The sequence below is a fragment of the Hemiscyllium ocellatum genome, chromosome 9, assembly GCF_020745735.1.
Source record: "Hemiscyllium ocellatum isolate sHemOce1 chromosome 9, sHemOce1.pat.X.cur, whole genome shotgun sequence".
Lineage (NCBI taxonomy): Eukaryota > Metazoa > Chordata > Chondrichthyes > Orectolobiformes > Hemiscylliidae > Hemiscyllium > Hemiscyllium ocellatum.
In genome coordinates this window covers 52,331,738-52,351,753 of record NC_083409.1, presented here as the reverse complement: position 1 = coordinate 52,351,753, position 20,016 = coordinate 52,331,738, and the positions used below count along the sequence as shown (strand labels likewise).

At 40.8% G+C, this 20,016-nt stretch overlaps 1 protein-coding gene across 1 annotated transcript in view; it reads left to right on the top strand.

The window, feature by feature from the left end:
- Positions 1 to 20,016, top strand: part of LOC132818508 (testicular spindle-associated protein SHCBP1L-like) — a 67,018-nt gene extending 47,002 nt beyond the window's left edge. Inside the window, exons 8-10 of the mRNA XM_060829568.1 lie at positions 6,733 to 6,983; positions 13,120 to 13,242; positions 19,771 to 20,016. Coding sequence (XP_060685551.1) covers positions 6,733 to 6,983; positions 13,120 to 13,242; positions 19,771 to 20,016 — 620 coding nt within the window. The remainder of the gene's footprint in view (positions 1 to 6,732; positions 6,984 to 13,119; positions 13,243 to 19,770) is intronic.

The window sequence follows — 20,016 nt, the reverse complement described above, 5'->3', positions numbered from 1 at the left end:
GCAGTCTGCATGCAGCAATAACTAGCAGCAGTGGTCAGAGACAAGTTGAACATTAATAGAGTGAAAGTCTTTTCTGATGATAAATTGGGAAGGTTGGTGAATTAAGCATGGATCCACTGATTCAGTTATACCACACACCTGGAATCAAATTGCACCTCATTGGCAAGCCACACATTTTCCAAGAACAAAAACTGCAAATCATGTTTACAAGTAATCTTGACCATTACATTGTTTATACTTCCTGATAAAGGGCTTTTGCCTGAAATTCCAATTTTCCTGCTCCTCGAATGCTGCCTGACCTACTGTGCTTTTCCAGCACCACTCTAGTCTACCCTCTGTATCATGTCAGCGAAGCACTTGCAAGCAGTATGGTTCCTGATGAAGGGCTTATGCCCGAAACGTTGAATTTCCTATTCCTTGGATGCTGCCTGACCTGCTGTGCTTTAACCAGCAACGCATTTTCAGCAGTATGGTGCAGTCAATAATGCCCTGCACCTGGAGAAAGCCCGCAGTGGTGGATGGGATGTGTCTGGGATGCCTGCCTCTCCTTATCACCAGGGAAGAATATGAAACAAGTGTGATCTAGAGAAAATGGCTTGAGAATTCATTTTTGAATTAAGGGGATTAGGAGATGCTGGTGACATGAAATTCAGGGCAGCTGTAACCTTGATGGGCATCAAGATCGAATGCTTACCTAATACTTCTGAGCGAAGTCCCATTCCAGCAGCTAAGAGTTCACTGAGGATGGTCTGGAATGTCTTTTAGTCTGCACTGTATTTGTAAGAGTGGTAGAAAATGACAGCAAGGTCTGTAGATGTGGAGAATGATCATTTTGCTCTGCTTCCTTGTTGGATGTTAACCTGCTGCTTCTCTCTTTGGAGACTATACAGCAGCTGTTGGATGTTGCTGTTCTCACTGGTCTTGCTAAAGAAGTAGTAATTGCTGACTTGCTCCAGTGTATTCACCTGTAAACTAAGGCCAAAATGAGCCAGTGATCTGTGGGAAATGTCACAGAGAGAATACATAATGTGCCACAGATGCTAAGGATATAAGTCAATACCATGCCTTGATTAGGTGCTCTGAGGTATGTAACTTTATCCAGATGTATTTTACAGACCCAAAAGTCTCATGCTTCATTGACGGAGTGAAGTCTAGCAGTAAGCTGCTATGATAGCCAACCCTGCCAAAAAAACCACACTTGAGCATTTCAGACCTTGATCTTGCATACTTAGTTAAATGTGTGAATATGGCAGCTCCAAAATGATGTTTTCCAGTTTTAGCTCTGAATTGCGATTCAGAAATGCAGAGATCTTTGACACTTTTATGTTAGCAGCTGTCTAAATTTAATTAGCTAAATTTAATGGAGGCATTTAGTGCAAAAAATGTAATGGTTAGGCTTAGAGTCACACTCACAGAGATGTACAGCATGGAAATAGATCCTTCAGTCCAACTCTTTCATGCCGACCAGATATCCTAAAAATTTAGTCCCATTTGCAGCATTTAGCCCATATCTCTCTAAACCTTTCCTATTCATATACACATCCAGATGCCTTTTGAATATTGTGATTGTACCAGCCTCCATCACTTCCTCTGGCAGCTTATTCCATACACACACACACCCTCTATATGAAGAATTTGACCCTTAGGACCCTTTTAAATCTTTCCCCACTCATCCTAAACCTATGCCGCCTAGTTCTGGATTCGCCTCACCCCTGGGAAAAAACTTATTTACTCTATCCATGCCCCTCATGATTTTATAAACTTCTATAAGGTCACTCCTCAGCCTCCGACACTGCGGGGAAAACAGCCCCAACGTATTCAGTCTCTCCCTATAGTTCAAACCCTCCAATCGTGGCAACATCCTTATAAATCTTTTCTGAACCCTTCTAGGTTTCACAACATCCTTCCGATAGGAGGGAGACCAGAATTGCACACATTATTCCAAAAGTGACTTAACCAACGTCTTAAGATTACTTAACACTATAATTTGCAATGTCCATCCTTGGAATCTGAATGAAATGACTTGCAATGAAGTGCAATTTAATCCCACATGTGTGGTATTACTGAATCAATGTATGTATTAATAATAAAATTGCCCCTAGTGGAGTCTCAAATGCAAACACTTCTATTCTGCCCCAGAAGAAAAAGTAACTTATATTCCTTATGGTTGAGTTTGGATTGTTAATTCATTTATTTTGTTCTAATGACTACATACATTTAGTCAAAAGTCACACACCACCAGGCTATAGTCCAACAGGTTTACTTGGAAGTACTAGCTTTTGGACCCCTGCTCCTTCATCAGGTAGCTATGGAGCAGAACCAAAAGGCCCAGAATTTATAGCAAAAGATGATAGCATCATGCAACTGAAATGATATATTGAACAAATGTAGATTGCTGTTAAGTACTTCATCTTTTAGAATGGGTTCCAGTTTTTGGTTCATTAATATATGAATCCTAGACCTTCTTTTAAGTCATATTCTTGAGATAACTTAAGGTTTTATAAAAAAAAGGTGACATCTCAGCTCAGACAATGCATTAAAAGTGTGAGGTTAGACTCTGTCTGTTTCCCAATCTTGAGTCAGACTTGTTCTGTTTCCAAAGTAGGAATTTATACAATGTAACATGGATTGACTGCCTGGAGTTTGCATGCTTTTTGACCAAAATAGAATGTATCTGCAAATACAATGCTGCAAATACAAATGTGTGTGTGTGTGTGCGCCCGCGAGAGAGAGAGAGAGAGAGAGAGGGGGGGCGGGGCACATGAGAGAGTGTGTGCTTATGTGTGTGTGTGTGTGTGTGTGTGTGTGTCTATGTGCTTGGTAGAGTGTGTGCATGAGTGTGACGGAGTATAAGCCTGTGGAGGCTGTGTGCATGGGTGTGAGTGTGTGTGTACGCGAGAGAGTTTGTGTATGAAAGAAGGTCTTTGTGAGTGAGAGTATGAAAGAGTTTGTGTTTAAGTGTGTGTGTGTGTGTGTGTGTATGAGAGAGAGTGTAGGGTCAGCTGTAGTGTGACATGAACCCAAGGTCCCGGTTGAGGCCATCCTCATGGGTACCGCACTTGGCTACCAGCCTCTGCTCGGCCGTTTTGCATTATTGCATATTCCGAAGTCCGCCATGGAGGATGGTCACCCGAAGATCCGAGGATGAATGTCCCTGACCGCTGATGTGTTCACCGACTGGAAGGGAAGATCCCTGGCTGGTAATTGTTAAATGATGTCCATTCATTCTTCGTAGCATCTGCTTGGTCTCACCAATGTACCATGCCTCGGGGCATTCTTACCTACAACATATGAGGTATACAACATTGACTGAGTCACATGTACCTGCTGCACTCATAGACACGCTGTCTCTCATATACACATATACACACACCACAGACACTCTCACCCTCTCACAAGTAAATTCTGTGTCTTATGATCCTGCTCCACAGCTACCTGAAGAAGGAGTAGGTCTCTGAAAGCTACTACTTCCAATAAATCTGTTGGCCTATAACATGGTGTTTTGTGATTTTTAACTTTTGCCCACCCCAGTCCAACACTGGCACCTCCACATCATATGTGCATTTAAATAAAGAGCCATATATTTATTCTTTTCACCATGTTTGACCCTATTTGTTGCTGTTGTATGCTTTTACATTGAATGCCTTTCTTTCCTACTCTGGGTGTCACAATTAAAGTAATTCTGCAGTATCATTTTGCTTTGCAAGCCTATCGAACCCTCTCCTGAATCTGCCTTCCCCAATAAAAATCATTTAAAGTCTAGTTATTCATCAGGACACTAACCTCAACAGATAACTTGATTATTAAGCTATTGTCCAGTAAACAAAGGTACCTGATTGCTCTGATGGACACTTGATGCCACATGAGTAGTATTAATGACTCACTTGCTCTTTGGGAAATCCAGCCATTGCCTTGGACTTCTCTCTGTGCCTGACTGGCTGTTTGGCTGTGACTTTAATATACTGGCCAGTCTAATGTACTTTGTGTCTGAGACCTCTATTGTGCAGCAATAGGTTGCTGACTGAAAGATGCATATATATTTCCAGATCATCTCTGGAAAAATCCACAGATAAAAAGCTTGAGTGCCACATTTCCTTAAACGCTACAGTGATTTGGTGCCAATCACTGACCATTAGTATCAACCCCTTTCCCAGCATACTACACAGCTCCACCACCACCTCACTGGAAAGACAACGTCATGTAGACATTGGGTTCATGTATTTTGGTGAAGATGACCCTTTTACAGGATACCTCTTGGATGTCCTTGGGTAATACCTTCTGGAAACATCAGGCTGCTCTCTTGCTTCCATGTGCCCTCCCATTCATGTCCATTGCTTCCTCAGGACACTGGAACATCTGTGGCTGCTTCACAACCCTCCTTATAGCTGCAATCCAATTTATAGCTAATATCCCCCTCGGTCAAATGTCTGAAAACTTTGGCTGCCATGGCCAGATGAAGCCTACACTCTGATGAGCCTCTCATGAATCTTGTTATGCCTGCAGTGAACTGAGAGATACCTGGCCCCACCCCTTTTATTACCTTAAAACTTGATAGCATCAACGTTTGAAAGCATGACTTCACAAAACAGATACTATTTCCCTCCACAGCTCTATTGCTACTAAATTTTTGCTCATTTGAGTAGATGAGAGTTTGAACCTCTGTGCATCTGTGGGGCTTCAATAAAATCAGACAAAGATGTGAAAAATACCTGAAAATTGGCACTTTGTTGACAGTAATTACCTGACCACCATCAATCTGTCAATCTTTCCCACTGCCCATCTGATAAAATTATTTGATGACAGGAAGATGTTCAGGAGTCCATCTGAAACAGCCACATGCCATTATTCTTTTTAACCCATGCCATTCTTACCATGATGCTGTCTTCTTTTGTCCCTTCTTATGGTCAGTAAAATTCTTCACTTTTACATTATTCATGAATGCCTATGTTTTCTCTGAAAGGCAATCCATGTGCTTATGCTCTAAGTTGTAAACATCAAAAAGTACGGAGGCTCAGTGGTTAGCACTACTGCCTCACAGCAGCAGGGACCCAGGTCCAATTCCAGCCTCGTGTGACTGTCTGTGTGGAGTTTATATCTGGGTGTTCAGGTTTCCTCCTGCCGACCAAAGATGTGTAGGCCAGGTGAATTGCCCATAGTGTTAGTTGCATTAGTCAGAGAGAAATGGGTCTGGGTGGGTTACTTTTCGGAGGGCTGGTGTGGACTTGTTGGGCTAAAGGGCCTGTTTTTACATTAGGGGAATCTAATCAAAAGATCATGCAAATAAGCCAGCTTGTTCTCAGTGATTGGTTGATTGGGCATTTGTTGAAGAACCGCATTATAAAGCAGAACGCAGAGCTCTTGTGACACAGTGGTAGCCTTTAATCCCAGAGGCTTAGGTTCAAGTCTCAATTGCTCTAGAGTTGTGTAATAATTTACAGGTTGATTGTAAATGCTGCATTCTACTTTTTATATCTTATAATGAGAGAACCCCATCCTCTCCGATCAGAGTTGTTAAGAGGGGAAGACAGAAAGCTCTGATAGCTGTAAAAGATAATGACACTTCTCTCCAGACTCTGAAGACAGGAAGACTTGTATGTACACAAGGTTCCTGATTTATATACATCCAAATTACAAATGCTAATGCTTACAAATGCAATCCTATACCTGGTTTTAATTTTAAAGATCTGACATACATGTAAGTTCCTTTATTTACAGTTGGCTGTTTTCCATTGTCCTGCATTGTACTGCAACTTGACATGCCAACAGACTCCAGAATGGAACCTGTTTGCAAGCTAGGGACTGCCAGCATATATTTATTTTATGACTGCAGGTTGTCCCAAAACATTTCACAATCAATTAAGAACATGTGAATTGTAGACACTGATATAATACAAGAAATGTGACATCCGTTTGTGTACAAAACCAGCAATATGAATATTGCAATTACATAGTGTTTATTGGGGAACAGATATTAGCTAGAACATACATTTCTGTAAAATAGTGCTTCAGCATTTTTAATGTCCATTTAAAAGAGCATATAGATTGTTTTAATGTCTCATGTGAAAGGTAACACCTCCAACAGTTCAGCGCTGCTTCATAGCTGAACTGGAGTGCCAGCCGAGATTTTGCACTTAACTGCCTGAAGTGGGATTTGAACTCATCAATTCTATCTCAGAGATAAGTGTACTACCTACCCACAGCCTAAAAAACAAAGGTTTTCAGTGATCGCTAGAAGATCCTGAAGCCATCCTGCCCCTGCTGCAGGTCAAACGGTGATTAAAGAAAGAAGACAGATCACACAAAGACCTCTGCACAATTCACTGCGGATTGAGAAGACAGAAACTGGACCAAATGTTGCTGCTGTCAAATATTTCTGTTATACATTCTTACTACTATTGCAATCACGCAGACATAAATATATTAAAATCCCAAATGTAACAAAGTAATTAGGTCAGTGGCAGGAGGTTATAGGATGTCTTGAGTGTTCCTAATTTTTAATTATTTAATTTTCCTGTCTCCAAAATGCATATAGTTGTGTGATTTAGAGAATTTCAAACAATTTCTTAAACTTGTGAAAAATTGTTAGTTGGAAAACTGTGTTCATAGTGATGTCAAAATTTAGAGATCTTCATAAAAAACAATGTGATTGCTGTTCTAGTCAAAAGTGATGTAAATAATTGCAATAATTAAAATTATAAATTCATGATAAAGATTTGTTTTCTGAATTAACAGGGGCTGGAAGTCGTGAAGAAATCGTAATCTTTTCAGATCCCACTCAAGACAATTTTGTGGCTTCGAAATCCCAAAATATTAGCTTAGTTCACCTGACTTTAGTACAGCATGGAACTACTGATGGCATTGTGGTAGTAGAATCTGGACACATGACTCTTGAAGATTGTCTGTTAAGATGTGAAGGCACTGGCATTTGTGTTCTCACAGGAGCAGCCTTAACAATGAAAAACTGTGAACTGACAGGAGCTCAAGTTAGTATAACATAAGTGCAAATTAGAAATTAATCTGCATAAATACTGCATCTCTCTTCAAAACTATTAACTTAACTTATGCTTTCACTTTAACATGATTTGGAAAATGTCACTGTATGGTACTGTCAACTCCTGTTAAGTACAATAACTATTAGAATTTCTTTCACCAATTCATTCAATGAATATGACACTGGAAGCCAAAACACGAGTCATCTAACTCTCTGTCCAGAATGGGTTGGATTGAGCAAGCACCAACAGGTACCAAATAAAATTTTGAAACTAATGTCCACATGTTAAGGGAAAATTCAGCTGTCCTCAGTAGAGTAGATAGTAATCATTGAAATTTTGAATTTTCATGAGCAGTGTTCATTTGCTTAAAAGGCCAGAATTGAATTCAGGGTCATCACTTACTCTTTTAATTGCACGTCAAAGGAAACAGGTGCCATGGGAGTAGTTTATATATTTGGAGAGTCAATGGCCTAGTGGTATTTTTGCTAGACTGTTAATCTAGAGACTTAGGTAATGTCTTGGGGACCCTGGTTCGAATCCTGCCACCGCAGTTGGTGAGTTGTTTGAGCTCAGTAAAATCTGGAAGTAAGAGTCTAATGATGACCATGAATTCATTGTCAATTGATGGAAAAACCTACCTGGTTCACTAATGTCCTTTGGGGAAGGAATTTGCCATCCTTGGTTGGTCTGGCCTACATGTGACTCCAGATACAGCAGTGTGGTTGACTCTTAACTGCCCTCTGTGCAGTTAGGGATGGGCAATAAATGCTGGCTTGGCCAGCAAAGCCCTCATCCCATGAATGAATAACAAAAATTCCTATGTACAAATAGGAGTAAGGTTCCATCATAACACAGACATGAAGAACATCACATAATGAATATTGCTCTCCTGTGAATGGCAACAAGACTTCTCAGGATTCTGTAGGAATCTGCGGGTATTCATAACATATGGAGAAGTATCGATTTCAAAATTGGGTTGAATCCAAGACTATCCCAGAATGAAACATAACAGCAAAAGAGAATAGTTACAAATGTGACAAATATGGTTGTTTAATGAAATACTATTGGAAGGTAGAAAACACCAGAAATAAACAATAGGGCAAAACAGAAAATAAAATGGTGATGTTTTATCAGAATTTGTTTTTTAATGCTTTCTTGTGTAATGTCAAGGATTAAAGTATTCCTAAATTCCCTTTCAAGTCAATGATTAGTGACTCCTTGTCAGCACAACTCACCCTCCTTTTTGGAGAGAACTTTTCCACTCGTCTGCTCAAATATACAAGTGGGAACATCTGTTAGTAACCCTTGCACTGTACAAAACATTTTTTCTGTAATGGCTTTGATGATGGAAATATTTTTGTTGTATTTTGTATTGATAGTTTGTGTGTGCAATTATATCACTTTGTCCAATGATGGCTAGCATCCTAATGACATAGGTGGTGATAGAGTCTCAGGGGAATGTAGCGTGAATAGCCAAGTTTCTGGTATCGAGAATGGCTGTAATATTACGAAGGGTACATCAGGTTCCAAGCGGTTAATTGTGATAGTGGACTCTCTAATCAGAGGCACAGACGTTTCTGTGGTCAACAGTATGAAATCAAAATAGTGTGTTGCCTCCCTGATGTCAGGATCAAGGGTGCCTCGGACAGAGTGCAGAATAATCTCAAAGGGGTGTGGGTCCAGCATGTGTTCATTGTACACTTTGGAACTTAGAATATCGAAAGAAAAAGGATGAGATTCTGAAGAGACAATACAGGAAGTTGGGTAGGAATTTAAGGAAGTCCCTGAGGGTAGTAATATCTGGATTATTCACAGTGCTATGAGCTAGTGAGGGTAAAGTTAGGAGGATAGAGCAGATGAATGAAGAACTGGTGCAGGGGAGAAGGGTTCAGATTTTTGGATCACTGGAATCTCGTCTGGAGTAGAAGTGACCTGTGTAAGAAGGATGGATTGCACCTGAATTGAGAGAGGACTAATATTCTGGCACGGAGATTTGCTGGAGCTTAGGAGGATTTAAATTAGTAAGGTGTGTGTGTGTGTGTTTGGGGTGGGGGGGGTGGGGGGGGGGGAAGGGGGGTAGGAGGACCCAGGGCAATAGTGAGAAAAGACATCAGTCTGAGACTGATACAGGTGAGAAAGGGAGCAAGTCAAACAGTTAAGGCAGGCAGGAACAGAGAACAAGGAAAATCAACCAGCATTTATTTCAATGCAAGAGGCCTAACAGGGAAGGCAGATGAACTCAGGGTGTGATAGATCAAGGGACTGGGATATCCATAGCAGTTACAGAGGCATGGCTCAGGGATGGACACGACTTACAGCTTTATGTTCCAGGATACAAATGTAATAGGAAGGATAGAAAGGGGGGCAAGAGAGGAGGGGGAGTGGCATTTTTGCTAAGGGATAACATTATGACTGTATTTAGGGAGGATATTCCTGGGAATACATTCTAGGAAGTTATTTGGGTGAAACTGAGAAATAAGAAAGGGAAGATTACCTTATTGGGATTGTACTATAGACGCCCCCAGTAGTCAGCGGGAAATTGAAAATCGAATTTATAAAGAGATCGCAGTTGTCTGTAGGAGTAATAGAGTGATAGTGGAATGGGATTTTAACTTTCCAAACATAGACTGGTACTGCCAAAGTGTTAAGGGTTTAGATGGAGAAGAATTTGTTAAATGTGTAAAAGAACATTTTCTGATTCAGTAGTGGATGTACCTACTAGAGAAGGTGCAAAACTTGACCTACTTTTGGGAAATAGGGCAGGACAAGTGACTGTCAGTGGGAGAGCACTTTGGGGCCAGCGACCATAATTCAATTAGTTTTAAAATGGTGATGGAAAAGGATAGACCAGATCTAAAAGTTAAAGTTCTAAATTGGAAGAAGGCAAATTTTGACGGTAGTAGGCAAGAACTTTCAAAAGTTGATTGAGTGCAGATGTTCACAGGTAAAAGGACAGCTGGAAAATGGGAAGCCTTCAAAAATGAGCTAACAAGAGTTCAGAGATAGTATGTTCCTGTTACAGTGAAAGGCAAAACTAGTAGATGTAGGGAATGCTGGATGACTAGAAAAATTTAGGTTTTTGTCAAGAAAATGGAAGCACATATCAGGTATAGACAGCAGGAATCTAGTGAATCCTTAATAGAATATAAAGGCAGTAAGAGTATACTAAAGAGGGAAATCAGGAGAGCAAAAAGGGGACATGAGATAGCTTTGGCAAATAAGGTTAAGGAGAATACAAAGGGATTTTATAATTACATTAAGGACTAGGGAGAGAACAGGACCCTTCAAAGATCAGCGAGGCAGACTATGTGTGGAACTGCAGAGGATGGAGGAGATACTAAATTAGTATTTTTCATCAGGAAAGAATATGGAAGATACAGAATTGATGGTGACACCTTGAAACATGTCCTTATTATAGAGGTGGTGGTGCTGGATGCCTTGAAAGCCATGAAGGTGGATAAAACCCCAGGAACTGATCACATGTATCCTAGAACACTCTGGGAAGTTAGGGAAGTGATTGCTGGTCACCTTGCTGAGATATTTGGATTATTGATAGTCACAGGTGAGGTGCTAGAAGACTGGAGGATGGCTAACGTGTTTAAGAAAGGTGGTAAAGTCAAGCCAGAGAAGTATAGACCGGTTAGCCTGATGTCAGTGGTGGGCAAGTTGGAGAGAATCCTGAGGGACAGGATGTACATGTGTTTAGAAAGGCAGAGCCTGATGAGGGATAGTCAACATGGCTTTGAGGGTGGTAAATCATGTCTCACTAACTTGATTGAGTTTTTGAAGTAAAAAAGAGATTTGATGAGGGCAGAGTGGTGGACATGATGTTGAAGAACTTCAGTAAGGCGTTTGACAAGGTTCCTCATTGTAGACTGACTAGCAAGGTTAGATCTCATGGAATACAGGGAGAACTAGCCATTTAAATATAGGACTGGCTCGAAGGTAGAAGACAGAGGGTGGTGGAGGGTTGCTTTTCAGACTGAAAGCCTGTGACCAGTGGTGTGCCACAAGGGTCGATGCTGGGTTCACTATTTTTCATCATTTATATAAATGAATTGGATGTGGACATAGGAGATATAAGTTTGCAGATGACACCAAAATTGGAGGTGTGATGGACAGTGAAGAAGGTTAAATTCGAGTACAACGGGATCTTGATCAGGTGAGTCAATAGGCCGAGGAGCGGCAGATGGAGTTTAATTTAGATAAATGCCAAGTGCTGCATTTCGAGAGGCAAATCAGGACAGGACTTATACACTTAATGGTAAGATTCTCGGGAGTGTTGCTAAACTATGACACCTTAGAGTGCAGGTTCATAGTTTTTTGAAAGCCAGTCTCAGATAGATAGGTTAGTGAAGAAAGCGTTTAGTATGCATTCCTTTATTGGTCAGAGCATTGACTAAAGGAGTTGGAAGGTCATGTTGTAGCTGTACAGGACATTGGTTCAACCACTTTTGGAATAGTGTGCGCAATTCTGGTCTCCCTCCTATAGGAATGATGTTGCCAGAGTTGGAGGGTTGAGCTTTAGGGAGAGGCTGAATAGGCTGGGGCTGCTTCCCCTGGGGTGTCAGATGTTGAGGGGTGACCTTACAGAGATTTATAAAACCATGAGGGGCATGGATAGGGTAAATAGACAATGTCTTTTCCCAAGGGTCACGGAGTCCAGAACTAGAGGGCATACGTTTAGGATGAGAGGGAATATATTTAAAAGGGATCTCAGAGGCAACTTTTTCACACAAAGGATAGTGCGTGTATGGAGTGAGCTGCCAGAGGAAGTGGTGGAGGCTGGTGCAACTACAACATTTAAAAGGCATCTGGATGGGTATTTGAATAGAAAGGTTTTGGAGGGATATATCTGGTCAGCATGGACGAGTTGGACAAAGGGTCTGTTTCCATGCTGTATCTCTGTATGATGACCCACTATATCAAAAGAAAATATCATAAAGCACCTGGCATTCATCTTCTGAACATTAGACTGCAGTGCACAGGCAGGGTGGTGACTGCAAATTCTACCTTGACTGCTATTTCCTATTATTCTTTGCTAAAGAGCCCACAAAGAGGCATTGAGGTTAGGGACTATGATATTTCCACAATTATTCCTGACATATTAACCTTATGAGAGTAATATTGTTGTTGTTCATCAATTAGTTTGAGAACCAAGTGAATCAAAACACTAAATGCTGGGATCAATAGCCAATCCTCTTAGAGACATCATTCCCAGAGAAACAAAATTTTCCCAGAATATTTGTGGAGGGATGGTACAGATGTACCATAATGAATCTTATCAGTTCATCATTGGACTAGAGCACAAGAAATGCTTAGTCGCTTTAAGCTCAACTACCTAATTGGAGGTCAGGCTCTTTTGCAGAAATAGTGCTATAAAGGAATAGACTTTATTTTACAGAACAAAAGGTGATTAACCTTCTATGTAAAATAAAGAAACCCTTGAACAGTTTTCCTTTTTTTTCTGCATTGAATGCCCATGTTCTTTAGTCATGGGGACCAAAGGTGAAAGCAGTACAGCCCAACATTAATTTTGTTTATTCAAAACAATTGAATTATTAAACAGGTTAACTGCACAGCTAAATTGATGTTATGATTTTTGTATATTAACTTAATCTGAATTAACTAGAAATATGTCAAGTGGACTGCATCCTAAGTGTTGAACAGCCAGTGCATAACTTCACGAAGCTAGTTTTCAATTTTCTGCCTGCCAATCCTAGCGTTTTAATGGAATTTGACTTTTTCACCATTTTCCACATTTAAAGATTATAAATGATGAGGTAGATTTTTGTATTCCTAACTGGGTATGAAAATAGAGTTTCAAGAAGGAGAGTTTATTATTCAGCCTCCTGATACATCAAGGTAATTTTAAATACCACGTCTATCCAGTAATGCAGTTGTTAATTCTAGGTAGCATTCTAACCTCCTTACGTTAGTTCACTTTATTGTAGGTCACCACTTTTCATTTAATATTTCCATGCTGCACAATAATTGTTGAAACTTGGTTGCAATAACAAGTTAACCTAATGAGATTTCACCTGAGATGGTAATTTAATCAAAAATATGCTGCACTATAATTTCTTATAATGTTACACAGTCAAACTTGGAGTCTCAATTTTAACAGGGACCAGGAGTTGAGCTATACCCAGGAAGTGTTGCTTGTTTGGAAGGAAATGATATTCACAAATGCAGCAATATTAAAAGTTCTGATGTCCTCAAGAGTATGTTGGGAGGTATCAAACTGAAGGTAAGTGTAAAGTATTGATCAGTAAAAAGTGAGGTCTGCAGATGCTGGAGATCAGAGCTGAAAATGTGTTGCTGGTTAAAGCACAGCAGGTTAGACAGCATCCAAGGAACAGGAAATTCGACGTTTCGGGCCAGAGCCTAATTCCTGATGAAGGGCTCTGGCCCGAAACGTCGAATTTCCTGTCCCTTGGATGCTGCCTAACCTGCTGTGCTTTAACCAGCAACACATTTTCAGCTAAAGTATTGATCAATTCACTTGCATGAAAATATTTTAAGAGAAAATTTAGAGCTGATTAAGTTGGAAAAGAAAGGAAAGCTTATGGAATATTTGCCTTTATGAGCTGAGGTATAGTGCGTGCAGTTCTAGAATTTATGTTATAAGAGGAATGTGATTGCACTGGATAGGATATAGAGGTGATTTACTACAATGTTGCCTAGCTGGAGATACACTTATGAAGAGAGGTTGGATCAACTCGGGTTGTTTCCCTTCAACCAGAGGGAACTGAGGGGCACATAGAGTCATAGTCATAGAGACGTACAGCACGGAAACAGACCCTTCGGTCCAACCCGTCCATGCCGACCAGATATCCCAACCCAATCCGGTCCACCTGCCAGCACCCAGCCCATTTCCCTCTAAACCCTTCCTATTCATATACCCATCCAAATGCCTTTTAAATGTTGCAATTGTACCAGCCTCCACCACATCCTCTGGCAGCTCATTTCATACATGTACCACCCTCTGTGTGAAAAAGTTGCCCCTTAGGTCTCAGGTGTTTTTGGGCACATGATTGAAATGCATAATATTATGACAGACATAGATTAGGAGGACAGAAAGGACCATATAACATTTTTGTATGGATTAATGAACTAAGGGTATAGATTTAAAGTAAGGGGCGCGAGTCTCATATGGGATGTGTTAAAAAGCTTTTTTACCCAGAGAGTAGTGGGAATCTGAAACTAACTACTTGAAAAGGGTGGTAGAGACAAAAACCCTAATAACTTTCAAGTAGAAGCACATGTTGAGGTCGTTGCAGGAGAGAGAGAGAGAAAACCTGCACCGTTACTACCTTTCCTGTTTGAATTCATGTATTGAATGAGCTGCCAGAGGAAGTGGTGGAGGCCGGTACAATTGCAACATTCAAGAGACATTTGGATGGGTACAGGAATAGGAAGGGTTTGAAGGGATAAATGCTGGAAAATGGGGTTAGAATAGTTAGGTGCTTGTTTTTTTCAACAGCATAGATTTAATGGGACAAAGGGCCTTTTGCAGTGTTGTAAATCTCTTTGATCTTGTAAGCTGTTTAGTAATGGAAACTTTGAAGTGTTTTCTGTGTAATGCATTCAAATGAGCTTGAGAAAGGTATTTTAAAGCTATTACTTTTACCAGTTATCGTAAAAATCCTGTAAATTGAGATAACTGCAGGTGGAGAAAGGCTGTTCTTTCTATTAAATAGTTCACTAAAAGATTACCTATATAAACATGTGGTTTTGAATTATTTCTTAATAATATAGTTTAAATCGATTGTAGAATTTGCTTGGTTGATACATAAACATGATGCAGTTATTGATTTTTCACCCCAAATATACTCCTCTTATCTGCATTCTTCTCCTGCAGATGCTCGCTAATGTTGATTCATGTGAGTGTGTATGTCTGTGTATATGTGTGTCCGTGTGTATGTGTGTATAGGAGTATGTGTGTGTGTGTGCGCGCGTGTGCGTGTAGGAGTGTCTGTGCGTGTGTATAGTGCATTGATCGTCACCTGTAATGTGATATGAACCCAAGGTCTCTGTTGGATACCAAACTTAGCTATCAGCCTCTGCTCGGCCACTTTTTCCTGCTGCATGTCCCGAAGTCCGCCTTGGGGAGTGGTCACGCAAAGGTCCGAGGTCGAATGTCCTGGACCACTGAAGTGTTCCCCAACTGGGAGGGAACACTCCTGTCTGTTGAGTGTTGTGTGGTGCCCATTCATCCGTTGTCGTAGCCTTTGCTCGGTTTCCCCAATGTACCATGCCTTAGGGCATCCTTGCCTGCAACATATAAGATAGACAACATTGGCTGAGTCACATGAGTACCTGCCATGTACAAGGTGGGAGGTGTCCCCATGTGTAATGGTGGTGTCTCCACAATCTGACAGGTCTTGCAGCGCCTACCGTGACAGGGTTGTATAGAGTTATCCTGAGAGCCAGGGTACGATGCCCAACTCATCGACAGCCAGTTCTGACGTGTGACAGCAAGGAACTGTAATGACCTCCTCAGGAGACAGACATGTGCTGCAACCGACAGGGTACCCTTCATTGTTCAGTATTTCCCAGGAGCTAAAAAACTTCGCCATGTTCTTCGTGACCTGCAACACATTATCAATGAGGATAAGCACCTCGTCAAGACCTTCCCCACACCTCCACTACTTGCCTTTAAACAACTGCCAAACCTCAAGCAAATCATTGTTCGTAGCAAGCTGCCTGGCTCTCAGGACAACTCCATACAACCCTGTCACGGTAGGCGCTGCAAGACGTGTCGTAGTATGGACATAGATACCACCATTACACGTGGGTGCACCTCCCACCTTGTACATGGCAGGTACTCATGTGACTCAGCCAATGTTGTCTATCTTATATGTTGCAGGCAAGGATGCCCTGAGGCATGGTACATTGGGGAAACCGAGCAATGGCTATGACAACGGATGAGCACCGCAAAACAATCAACAGACAGGAGTGTTCCCTCCTAGTTGGGGAACACTTCAGTGGACCAGGACATCCGACCTTGGACTTTCGGGTGACCATCCTCCAAGGCAGACTTTGGGACAGGCAGCAGCAAAAAGTGGCCAAGCAGAGGCTGATAGCTAAGTTCCGTACCCATAGGGAGGGCCTCAACCAGGACCTTGGGTTCATGTTACATTACAGGTGACCACCATTGCACTGCACACACACACAGACTCTCCTACACACTGACACTCACACAGACAGGTACTCCTATACACACAGACACACATATACAGACACCACATCCCACATTCACACAGGCATCCTCTCAGAGACTTAGACCACTCTACACTTATGCATTCACATATACACTCTCACAGACACTCACAACCTCCCACCCCAGACACGCGCGCACACTCACACATGCACCTCCTCAAGTACACTCACTACACACACTCTCTCTCTCACACACACTCACAACCCCCAACCCAGACAGACACACAGAGACAAAAACCCACATGCGCACACATATTTTGTGGGGTGATTTTGTACTTGTAGAGTTACATTGTACTTTGCTCAAAAACTGCATGAATTCATGTAAAACTCTGTTATCTTACTTTTTAGTTTAGAATCAATCTAAATATCATGGTTTGGAGATGCCGGTGTTGGACTGGGGTTTACACAGTTAAAAATCACACAACACCAGGTTATAGTCCAACAGGTTTAATTGGAAGCACACTAGCTTTCAGAGCGACGCTCCTTCATCAGGTGATTCATCTGATAGACAAAGAACATAGACAGAGAACACAGGGGGCTAACACCTTCAACATATTGTCTAGCTTTCACCCATTGTTACAGCTAATCTGAGCATGCAACTTTTAAAAAAAGGTTTTGTGATTTACACATGAAAGAAGTGAAACTATCATGGTATTCGAACAGATGAAAGACTCAACAGGCAATCAAGGTATTTTTCAATGTATAATTTCAGTTACATCACACTGTAAATTTTTGCTATAAATTCTGTGCCTTAGAATGGTGTCCTCCACTATCACCTGATGAAGGATTGTCACTCTGAAAGCTAGTGTGCTTCCAATTAAACCTGTTGGACTATAACCTGGTGTTGTGTGATTTGTAACTTTGTACACCCAGTCCAACACCGGCATCTCCAAATAATGTTGATTGGTCTTTCTACAGTCACCAGTGGCCATTGGAGGGCAGCCTTGCCATGCTCAAATCTGTTCTTAGCTGATCCATTCTCAAAGTATTCTACTATTGGTCATAAGGTAATAATCAAGAGTTGGAGACCTGCTTGATTTTTGTTTCCTCCCTAGTTCATAGGCAGTGAGGTCAAGCATCATGTGCTAATTATTGCCCTGACTAAAATTAACTAACTCAACGTAAACTGAATCAAACCTGGAACTTATAGATAGTTTAGTGCCTTGGTCATCAGTGGAACTGAAACTTGCATGTAAAATATTCATTCTCCGACTTGAACTTCCCACTAGAACATATAAATTTTGCTGCATATTTTGAAGGAACATTTGGAAATTAGAGTGTGAAATTCACACTTAACCTGTAGTTCTTCATTCCCATGAATTAACTGCATTTAATGTAAATCAGAGAGAAAAGTTATACATGCCATCTGATCTATGCTGGTATCTATGATCTTTGTAAGCCCCTTTCCTTCCCTCTTTATCTAACTTCCTGAACCTTGTCTTTTTTTGCAAACTCACGAACTCACCTGAGGTTTGCCTCAGCTACTCCTCATTCTACATTCTAGTGCTGGCTTGTCTAACATGTGGCACAGGGACCAGAATCTAGCCTGCCATATCGCTCTACCCAGTTTTACAACAGAGATTTAAATAAGAGCAAATGATGATCTGTGAGGAGCTTCTCCTCAAATGATAGGTTGTTTCCCTCCTGCAGTTGGTGTGCCTATTAGCATTATTCTGTGATTGGAGGAGCAGGAAACTGTGCAAAGCTTCTTCACCCTCCGGCTTTAAATCCAGAGACAAAATAATCAATCTGTGCAGGATAGGGACCACTCCATGTTTCATGGGTGTGGAAACAGTCAGCATCCATGTTTCCAGAGGAAAGGTCAAGGTTGTTGCCTTCTCACACAGGTACCAGCCCTCTAAAGAACTGTAATCAAAATGGTGAATCATTTTGATTACAGGCCAAGAAGTGTCACTGAATGAGTGAAACAGAATGTATCTGAGAAAGAGAGAGGGAATGGTCAAGAGAGAGCAGGAGAGAGGTGTGTGAAGAGAAACAGAGAGCGTTCCATGAGAAAGAGGGGAAGTTTACATGAGGGAGAGAGACTGCAAGTGAACTAGACAGACATCCTTCCTTCCTCCCCAAAAACTGGTCCACACGCCGGACTAGATGAGGAAAGCTTAGGTTGAAAGTAAGTATGCTTCTTACTTCCACTCTTGCAGGAATTCTGCCAAGGCCGACTTGATGTGTGTTGCAGAGGTGAACACAGGTTCAGTTAAAGAGTCACTATCCTTGAAACATTAACTTTGCTTTTGTTTCAACAAATGCTGCCAGATATGCTACATCTCTCCAATGCTGTTTTTGTTTCAGGTGTTAGTTAAACCCAATTGTTAAGCTTGGCCTTTCTCAGTGACCAGTACTTGTCAGTATGTCTCTCTTTCACTTCACTTCTGAAAAAAGTGGCAATAAAAGTTTAGTCACTTGGCTCTTCTTGACAGGTTTTATGTTCATCCTTATTAATCCCTCACTATTTTGAAAAATTAACATTTGTTTTGATTTTTGCTCAGTACATTGATACATTGATACTAGAACATTTGATTTAGAATTTAAATTAAATATGCGAACTTCATTCTTTTTTGAAAGTGACTGATCAGCCCCTTGAATGAGTAAAAACTTGTTGCATTGCCTTCCCAAATTTATTACCCTTATTACCTCTTGGTATTATTTCAGTGCTCTTCCATTTTTTATCTTAATAAAAAAAAGAGATGAGTGAAATGTGTAAAATTCCAATGGCTTCAAGAGAGTAGGCACTGACAGAATGTGTCCCTTTGCAGTGGAATCAAGAACTATGCATCATATTCCTATAAATGACTAGCATCCTTATTCTGGGATTAAGTTGAGTAAAAATGTCTTTGCTCCATGAGTGAGTGTGTTTGTAAGTCTCTAAATTCACAGACCAATGGATTCTCAAATTCTGTGTATGCAAGCCAGGGATTTGGGAATAGAGGAGAAAGATATGAAGAAGATTGATAACAGCATGGTTGATTTCTAAGGGTGGAATTAGCTCCAGGGGACCAATAGCCTATTGCTGTTTTTTAAAATTTCTTGTTCTATTTACATAAACTCACGCTCACCCAAAATACTAATGTATTAACTTGCACTAACACTTCAAGTCCCCACTGACAAATGGCTCCTTTTTTGGCAGTACCTGTATTTTAAAAATTCTCTTCCTGTTTTCACATATCTGATGGCTTTCCCATCACTGTTACATCCTCCCATTTCTGAAATTCTTCTTGAATAGCTCCAATTTTAATCACTGAAACATTGACGGCTATCCCTGCAGTGGCAAATCCTAAGATTTAAAATTCCTAAAACATCATCTATCTCTTTGGCCAGGTTTTTGATCATCCGTCCTAATACTTCCTTATATAACACGATGGCTATATAAATGAAAACTGTTTTTTAGGTGTGTTCTTAGCAGGTAAGGTTCAGATTAGAACACCGCCTGTATAATGTATTCCTATTTAAATTCTTGGATCAAAGCAAGACTGTAACTGAAGGGAATGTTGACTTATTGCTGATAATTCATTATATGAATACCACCTTTTTTTAGGTTCTTCCGCCACCAAAACTGAAACTTCATAACAATTATGTTCATTCCAATAATGGCTATGGTGTTACCATAATCCAGCCTGATGACAGACACTGCCATGAAGTAGATGAGGAGGTACTGGAATGTGCTGCAGGAGGTGACAAGAGAGATGATCTTGTCAAGGCAATGCAGAACATGAGCCTTGAAATGAACAACAACAAGTTCGAAAACAATTCAATGGGAGAAATAGGCGTCATTGTTTGTTAA